Consider the following 9,885-nt stretch of genomic DNA (forward strand, 5'->3'; position numbering starts at 1 on the left):
TCAAAAAGGAAAACTACTTGTGGCTGATCCATACTAAACATTCGATTGATACCTAGTGTGTCCATCTCATAGTGGTACTCATCTTGAGCAACATGTCCATCTATCTAGTCTCTGGGCACAATCAAAACTCCATAATCATCAATCACCTAAGTAAGGCCAAATGATTTGCGACAATGCTCCAATTGATGGACTTTTGAGCAATATGTTGGATGTTAAACTCAATCAACAATACTAACCATCTCATTAGTCCATTTGAATCATCAAGTTGAGTGAGCATGCAACCCAAGACAATGTTTGAAACTGATAAGTATAAGAGTAGAGAACTGTCTAGTGTATGAGGTACAAAAATTGGAGGACATAACAAATTCTCCTTTATACACTCAAAATCATGCTAACAATCAACATCAAAATTGTAGGCTGACTCTTCCTTAAGATTTGGAAGGTGGGCTCACAAATATTGATCAATTTGGCAATGAATATGTTGATATATTGCAAACTGCCCTAAAACCCTATAATCTCTCTCTTTCTCTTTCTTTCTCAATCCTTGGTGTAGACATGTCTAAAATGAGATGGTGGTGGTAGTGAAGGGTGGATGCGGCACAATGATGAGGAGCTATGGTAGATGTGAAGTCTATGGGAGTCGTGGGTATGAAGAGATGATACAGAGAAAAGACAAGGAAAAAAGAAGAGAAATTTGGTAGTGGGTGCTTCTCACTCTTCATATGGGTCTTTAAGCTTTTTTGAAATAGATGGTTGGAATGAAACAAAAAATGAATGACCCAAATTTGGCCTTGCTTAAATGTGCATGAAGATGGACTTAACAATTGGACGAAAAACTTAAATGAAGTGAGCCTAAATATATATATATATAATGTCAAAATAAGTTCTTGTTCTATAGCATGTTCTCCACGTTCTTAGAACTGGTGAAAATATTAATTTTTAATTAATAACTCTAATTTCCAACACCCCACACCCCCCCCCCCCCCCCCCCCAAAAAAAAGGAAAAAAAAAACTACTGGGACGTTTTTTTAGATTGAAGCCAAACATACCTTTATATAACAACTTTGAATGGAAAAATAAGTAAAAGCAAATGATAAAGCCCCATTATCATCAGTACAGTAATATTCATTATAAGAATTATGACATGATATTAAGTATGTCACGCCTTTTCCGTGACACATGAACGACTTTCCCCAATATTTAGTCCTCATTTTGGGAGCAGCCCATGAATGAAGACCTCATCGATGTCTACCAAAAAAAAAAGAAAAAAGAAATGTCCATAATTACATGGTCATCTTAAGATTGAAGATCAATATTTTAAGAATATTGATCAATGGGTCGGAGTTGTGTAATTACCTTTACAATGTGGTTTCATAACATCTTTAAATCAATCCCCTACAATTTAAGAAATAGGACGAAAAAAAAAAATCTAAATCAAATGATTAAAATCCATTTCATGAAATCTCATAAGATAAAGTTTTTAATCACAATAAGATGTTTGTTTTTATTAAGGTCAGAGTATTATTATGTAAAGTTATTGGTTTTATTTTATATATTAACAAAATTTAAAATTAGTAATAAAATGAGTTTATCATTATAGATAAATAATTTTTATTTTATATAATTAAAATATTATATTTGGAAACTAAAGGGGTGTTTGGTAAAATATAATACTTACTACTTAATAACTTAAGTTGACTTTAAGTTAAATTATATTTAAGTCATTGATTTAAAACTTATTACTTAATTTTTACTTTAAGTATTAAAGTTGTTTGATAAAATTAATTTAAAGGTTATTCTAAATCATCAAATTGATATATTTGTTTTTATAAATTATAACTAGAGCAAATAAGGTCACATAACAATGAAGGTTATAAAGTAACAAAAAAGACTATGAAAGTAAATAAGATAAATAAGGGTAAAAAGATAAAATAAAATTATGAATTTAAAAATAATTTAATTGTTTTGATTTATTACTTAAAATTATTTTTAATTTTAAGTTATACCAATAAATCATATTACCAAATATACTTAATTTATTTAATAATTTAAATTAAGTTATTAAGTCGCTTTAAGTTATTAAATTAATTTACCAAACACCAACACCCACTAATAATTTGACTAAAAAACTAATAATTCAATAACTACAATTTGAGAGTAGAGTGAGTGATGGATGTAAGTTAGTTAGAGTAGTGGAAAAGGATAAATGATACAACTTGTGTTTAGGTGTTTGTAAAAGCTCAAGTTAAAAAGTAATTTTGGTGTATTGAGACAAAAAGAAAATACAAAATATATATATATATATATATATATATATATTCTAAAATCATCTTAGAAAAAATGAATGTCTCAAATAAGTTTATTTTTAAACTTGAATTAAAAAAATTAACAAAAAGCTAAGGGTGAAAATTGCTCTAAAAAATAATTTTATTTTTTAAAATAGAAAATAATTTTAAAAAATATTTTTGAAATTTTTTAATAAAAATAGTTTTTAAGAATTTCTTTGGAAAATAGTTTATTTTTTAAATTGTTTTTTATGAAGTGTGAACTTTTACATCATATGCATAAAGAATTTTTATAGAGAATATATATACATATATATTTGTTATTGAAGTTTCAAAAACAACATTTTCTCATAGAAGTAATATTCTCAAATGTAGAATATTATTTTTGAAGAACGAGGCTTCTGAGTTTTTTTTTTTAGTAAAATGTATTCTTGTTATAAATAGTATTTAAAAATAGAGTTGATTTTATTTATTTCCTTAAATTTTTAATTAAATATATTTAATTTTCATTGATTTAAAATTTTATTAAATGTTTCTTCTCATTTTGAGTAAAGTGAGAAGTGTGTATGAGAATGATATAAAAGATATTTAATTCTTCAAACAATAATTGTCTATAAAATTGATGTAAATAATATTTAGAGTATGTTAGATGATGATTTTAAAAAATATTTTTAGCTTTTATGATATTTGAAAGATAAAAATTTTGAAGTGTTAAAAATATTAAAAATATTTTCTAAAATTACTATCAAACCCCCTCTTAATGGATTGGGAATGAGTGAAATTAAGTAAAGAAGTAAAAGTCGACTACCACTACCAATACGGAAAGTAATGTAAAGTAGTATGGAAAGGTTAATGCTTCCAAACTCACTTTACGGCAGGGACCAGAAGCATTTGGCATGCCACCCATCATTGATTGCACCCATTAACTTTGCTCTCACTTATCATTCATCAGTGGCCTGTCGTCACTTTCTCAAAGCCTCTACTCTAACAAGGAACATGCTTCCAAGCCTATAATCATAGGCTTCCTTCTCTCCTTCCCAATTAATATGAAACATTATTTTTCTCCAAAATCAATTTAAACGTTTGAAATTCTGAATAAAACTCCGGAGGGATAGCATTCAAATCAAATATTAGATGCCAAAATCTCCAATTAATTGGGAAGCACGTGCCCACTTGTTCTCCAATGCCCCCAACACAAATAACTGAAAACTCATTTAAAGAGATTTTTCTTTTTTTTGTCAGTGATGTGACAGAAATATTTGAGAATTTCCAAAATGATTTCATCGCATGATAGCATTATTTAAAAGGAATAATTATTTGAAATAATTAAGATTGTTCTTTCCACCTCGGCAACTCTGAATCGTAGGCTCAGAGAAAGGTTTTGAACAGAACAAAAGTAACTGAGCAAATAAGAAAACATTAAGAGCAGAAAGGATGTTGGCAGTGGTTGCCACGCATGCAGCACGCCGCAAACCCACGGTGGCAGCACTAGGTTGACATATAAGACAGCGTGTCATTGAGGCGTGAGACCAGAGTCAGCATGTGCTCACGCAACATCACTGTTCAACCCATGATCCCCCACCCATGGAAAGAAGCACTCATTACCATTGTGGTCCTACGCTACCAATTTCGCAATCCAACTCTCTCAAAGCCCAAAATACGAGCACAATCGCTGCCTGATAGGCTTTGGCATCCACATCTACAGCTGTCCACAACAGGTGGGTGCTATGCTCGCTTTATGATACTCCAGTGAGTAGGAGCAACAACCTTTGCCCCAAGCATAGTGCCCATTCATGACGCCCACCAGGATATAGACATTTGGATACAGAGCAATGAGAGAATTGAAAGCTCATGCCCTTTTTGGCAATGCCACATTCCAACACCCATGCCAAACTTTTCCTTCACTGTCTTCCATCGACCCTCACCAGAAATTCCTAATGACACCAAACCCACCTCCCACAAGCCCAAGGATTAGTGCCAAAAAGTGCAGATAGGGATTGAGGTTTCACTAATGAAGCTCTTTCTCTTTCTCTTTCTGCTTGGGGTTCTAATTCAATTGTTCGCCCATGGCTCTTGCAAGTCTGATCTTCCCGCCCCTTCTCAGGTTATGCTTGCAGTGCCGGTGGGATATAGTGTGGGATTCAAAGGGAGAGCATTTCTAATGGAGGCCAACCAAATGGTACCCAGTTTCAGAGCTGCATTGAGCGTGGAAGCAATTAATGGAAAATACGCGTGTTCCTTGGGTGTTTTTCTTGGGGACGTTAAGGTGTGGGATTCTGGCCATTTTACAAGGTTTTACACATCAGAAAGGTGCGTCCTTGAGCTGACTACAGATGGAGATTTACAGTTGAAGGGTGCGAAGGAGCAAGTGGGTTGGCGAACTGCTACTTTTGGACAAGGTGTGGAGGTAACATTAATGTAAAAACTAGTTAGGAATTAGCCACTGTGTAGTCCTTTCTCCCATTAGGCCAATGGGGATTCTAATATGTTATAGATCTTTTCCTTCTTTTGATGCAGAGACTACAGTTATCGAGGACGGGCAATCTGGTATTGGTGGACGCCTTGAACCGTATAAAATGGCAGAGTTTCAATTTTCCAACAGATGTGATGCTGTGGGGTCAGAAATTCGATCTGGGTACTAGCTTGACTTCTTTTGCCAGCAACTCAGATTCATTCTACTCTTTCGAAATTCAACCCAACAAGATTGCTCTATACCTGAATTCTGGCAGTCGGAAGCATTCTTACTGGGAATTCAAGCCTTCCAAGAACAGAAACATTACATTTGTTGAATTGGGGACAAAAGGTTTGGAGTTATTCAACAACAAACACAAGAAAATTGCACAGATTCTATCACAAAGACTTGAACCATTAAGGTTTATGTCGCTTGGAAACGGAACAGGAAATTTGGGGCTCTACTATTACTCATCTGACAAGGGAAAATTTGAAACCTCCTTCCAAGCACTCAACACCACATGCGACCTTCCTCTGGCCTGCGAACCCTATGGTATTTGTACCTTCTCCAATGCTTGTTCCTGTATCCGGTTTGTAAAAAAAACAGAAGAAAGGATGCGTTCAAGTTGTGACGAGGGACACCCAAGAGGGTTCTGCGGCAGAGAGGTGGAGATGCTTGAGTTAGAGGGTGTTAGCACTGTCCTGAGGAATGATCCCAAACAAGTTAATGTTAGCAGAGAAGAGTGCTCCAGTTTGTGTATGGATGACTGTAAATGTGTTGCAGCTTTGTATTCCTCAGGCAAAGGTGGGGCAGATGTAAGAGAATGCTTTCTTTACGGATTGGTCAGAGGAGTGAAACAGGTAGACAGGGGAAGTGGATTTAATTATATGGTGAAGGTTCCAAAGGGAAGTGGTGGGGGTCATGGAAGAACTAAAAATGTGAGAAAATGGGTGTTGGTCATGGTAGGAGTCGTTGATGGTTTGATTATTCTTCTTGTTTTGGGAGGGCTTGGGTACTATATCATCCGGAAGAGAAGAAAGAACTTGGCTACTGACAACACCACTTGATCACATGTGATTCCGTATTCTTTTTGCCCTTTTTTTTTTGTTTTTTGGATGAGAATTCAATACCTGATTGCAGTTTTTCCAATTGTAGAAACAAGAGAACACAAAATTTGGAAGGCCAATTTTTCAAAGAAACATGGCTACCTTCTTATATCTCCAATTTCTGTCTACTTGCAACCTCCTAGTATTGTAAACACTATTACTTGGGGTCATATCTGAACGGCACATATGGTTTCCACTGGGGATAAGAAGTGATTTTTTACTTCACCTGTCACAAGGGATCCCTTTCACTTTCTACTTGTCTTCACCTGTCACATGTCTAAACCGGACAATCATTCAAGTTATTTGCATTAGAGATCCAAATACAGTAAAAAGATTATGAAACTACCTGAAATTAGACGATTTTATGGGTAAGACAAAACTAGGAAGTAAACAGGCTATTTGTTCAAACCAGCTTTCTCAAATGAGGTCATAATAGAAATTATAGTGACTAATTTATATTGAGACCAAATAAACTTAGAGTGCATTTAGTAGTGTTTTTATTTAAAATGTTTATTTTTTAAAGTGTTTTTAGAATAATCACTTATAAAGTGTTTATAAAAAAAACACTATAAGTGATTTTTTCATATTTTTATAGATGTTTCCTAAATTTTGCTAAACACTTTTTAGGTTAAAAGTCATTCCTAAAATCGCTGTTAAATAAATTCTTAATTATTTATCATCAAAATATTGAAGAAGACAAACTCTTATGTCACAATTAAAGAATATAATGGTATCTCTATAGAGTATATGGTCTAAAGTTATTAGAAGAGTAGTGTGTTAGTTGTGTTTATGAGTGAAAAGTAAAAAGTGTTAATCCCACACAGGGAAGGACACCTTTTATGAGTCTATATTGTTTCCCATTTCCTTACTTCATGAGCTTGTGGAAAGGTAAGTCGGAACTACACACATCCAAGGGGCCCAAGCCCATTCTAGTGAGATTTCAAGTGGTTCGAGTAAATTTTTTTTAATGTGCATAGTGTTTGCACACATCCTGCAAGGGAGGACCCCTCCTCCTCATGCACATGTGTGCTAATCTAGCAACCTTTTATAAATTAATTTATAACTCTTTTTTTGACTTGATCATTCTATTGGGCCAATTTATAAGCCTATAAACGTTGTCTTGTCCCTATATCCTACTTCCCATTGCTACTATTCCGTACACACTCGCTCTCTCTCTCTCTTTGAATTTTTTCTCTCTAGATTTGCATTCATCTACTATTGCAACTTAACCAATCTATCCTGTTGTATTTGCTATCCTACTATAACCAAGCAAATACCATCTTGTTGTTATATCCTTTCTTTTGTAGCTTTCTTCATCTTTCGCATTTTCTGGAGGAATTTTTGACTCATAAATACGAGTTGTATTATCCTTTGCCTATAAAGCGCACTTAAGGCGAGGTTCTTGACTATTGTACCTTAGAAGTTGGACGTCAATTCTTTTCTATGCCGATGTTCATCTTCAAGGAGGGTAGATCTACTTTAAGAATAATACTTTGTCACTCTCCAATCATTTTAATTCAATAAGTTCTTTGTTCTATTTTTGTTTTATTTATTGTTTGATTGGTTTTAGGTTTAGTCAAGTTGTTTAATTAATTTCTTAGACTTCTTGAACTAAAAATCTTAAAGTAGATATTTTAAATGAAGACTTCACTAGTTTGCACCTGTTTAGACACCTCTAGGATTGATCTCTTTAATGGGATGCTTTTCAAGAGATGATAGGAAATGGTATTTTATGTAATTGATGTTGTGAACATGAGAAGTGTGTTGACTAACCTAAAACACAAGGACAACTCTTAATTTAATTTTACCTACCTAGGTAATTGGAAATAAATAAGTCAAACATGTCATCATTAGCACACTCTCAAATGAGTTGTTTGATGTTTATTGTCAATACAAGGTAACTAAGGACATTTGGGATACTATGAATAAACAGTATGTTGTGGAAGATGTAAGAACACTGAAATATGACAGAAAATTTTAGAAAATTCCAAATAATTGAGGATAGAGATGTATCATCTCAAATCCACGTATGACTACTTACTAGTTAATGACTTAGCTAATGAGGATGAAATCTCGGATGAGCAACTTTTCATTTTTCCCTCTTTTATCATTGACTTATCTACGAAATTTTGATATTCCAAGGTAAATGAAAAAAATCACTTAAAACATGCAAATAAAGGATTTGAACCAAAGCCTAGAGGATGCAATGTGCAGTCCCTACCTAACCAAATGTGCTTTGTTGTTACAAGTGCACATCCAATTATATACCTATACATATATTATCTTACACATACTATATATATACATATATATACACACATACATATATATATATATATATATATATATATATATATATATATATATATATATATAAATTTATACGCAAAATTATTAATATTTTTAAATAAAAAATCTTATTCATCATCATTCTTTTATATCCTTCAATATAAATTAATTTCTTTATTAAAACAACTTCAATATAAATATTTTTTTTAAATCATTTTTTTAGTCTTTCTCAATATTTTTGTGAATTTTTTTTTTATCAATTTTCTTTTTCCCAATATTTTGTCTCAAAATATCTACTAATATATCCATAAAATCAAGTTATCAATATATAAGTTAAATCAATATTTTTATCCTTGATTACCAAAACCTTTAATAGTAAGGTACTTGATTAAGACTCTTTTAGATTCTTGAAAAGAATATAAAAATAGCATGATGCACAAAAGCAAAAAAAATGTCCTTATAAGATGTTATAATCCATGTTTGGATTGAAGGACAAAATCAAAATAGGGACAAGGTTAAGAAAGCCAAAGAATTGTCCTCTAAGGCTAATTGGGTAGAAGAAAAACTGTGGCAAAAAACAATTGGTCTAGAAAACAAAACTTTATAACCAAGCCCAATACAACAAACAAGGTCCAAAACTTAACTATCAAAAGGGGGTTAACTGCTTTGTTTGTGTGTGGACCCGCATTTTTCACGGGCGTCCCCACTCGATCGGCAAGACTCGCTTTTTATTTATTTGGAAAAATTTAATTTTTAGAAAAATTGGAGTCGCCACTTATTTTATTTTTATTTTAAAGGGAAAATAAAACAAGAAAGAAAAACCCTAAAATGTGACTCCATAATTTTTGGAAAAAAGGCATGTCTTTGAAAAACCCGAGTCTTGGTCCGGAGATCAGGTTACTTATTGGGAAGGTACCTCTAGGAGGTAGCACCCCTCTAAACCCTAAAAAGGTCTCTACTGACTAAGTTGAGGGAAATGTGGCAATTAATCGGTTAATTATGGATACCTAAGTAGGCTAGGTGGTTCCAAAAAAATAGTATGTCAAACAAGATCAAATCATAATAAAGAAAAGTTAGGATGCGTACCTGGACCGCTTCTCAAGCGCTATCATAAAACATCGATAGTTAATTTAAACAATATATCATCCAACATGTATTTTATTAGAAATTATCAAACAATGAAACATATATAGCAGAACACTCAAGCATTATTAGACATAAGCATTATTTCACAGTGACAAGCATATTCACATAATTCAGAAAGTAGGTGATAGAGGACATACCTGGATAGCATAGATAATTTGTAACGTGCTTCCTCAAGTTGTAAGGGGTTAGATAACAAATAATAAAATATAGAAATCCTAGCATGCTCGTTATCTAATTAGCATAGCAAAAGTGATCAAAGTATACAGAATCATCAATTATCACATAGATCTTGTACATAATTCCTAAAAAATAGATAGACGTGATTTCAACAAGTGTCAAATGTGGCAACAAAAATAAATTTTGAAAAGATTTTCTTATGTAGGGGTTTCACCAATTCCCCAATCGATATACACGAATTTAGCTTAGAATTATCCCATTTATTTGGGACCACAAGCTTTGATTCGTGTTTTATTCAAAACTGTAATTTTATTTGAAAGATGTGAACCGATCAAAACATGGTTGCACATTATTTTAAAAAATGAGATTTTGATTCTAAGAACTCTAAATGGATTTTTGAAATGGATTGTTAAGGGGATCTTTTGACTCT

At 32.7% G+C, this 9,885-nt stretch overlaps 1 protein-coding gene across 1 annotated transcript; it reads left to right on the forward strand.

Moving 5' to 3' along the window:
- Positions 1 to 4,084: 4,084 nt before the first annotated feature.
- Positions 4,085 to 5,938, forward strand: LOC117920039 (G-type lectin S-receptor-like serine/threonine-protein kinase SD2-5). Its single transcript, XM_034837388.1, has 2 exons — positions 4,085 to 4,692; positions 4,803 to 5,938. The coding sequence occupies exons 1-2, from the start codon at positions 4,297 to 4,299 to the stop codon at positions 5,802 to 5,804; spliced, it is 1,398 nt and encodes a 465-aa protein (XP_034693279.1). The 5' UTR covers positions 4,085 to 4,296; the 3' UTR covers positions 5,805 to 5,938.
- Positions 5,939 to 9,885: the final 3,947 nt, after the last annotated feature.

Source organism: Vitis riparia, chromosome 8, assembly GCF_004353265.1.
Source record: "Vitis riparia cultivar Riparia Gloire de Montpellier isolate 1030 chromosome 8, EGFV_Vit.rip_1.0, whole genome shotgun sequence".
NCBI classification, from domain to species: domain Eukaryota; kingdom Viridiplantae; phylum Streptophyta; class Magnoliopsida; order Vitales; family Vitaceae; genus Vitis; species Vitis riparia.

Coding starts and splice junctions, on each gene's coding strand:
- LOC117920039 (XM_034837388.1), top strand. CDS start 4,297: ATGAAGCTCTTTCTCTTTCTCTTTCTGCTTGGGGTTCTAATTCAATTG. Junction 4,693..4,802: donor CTTTTGGACAAGGTGTGGAG/GTAACATTAATG, acceptor CTTTTGATGCAG/AGACTACAGTTATCGAGGAC.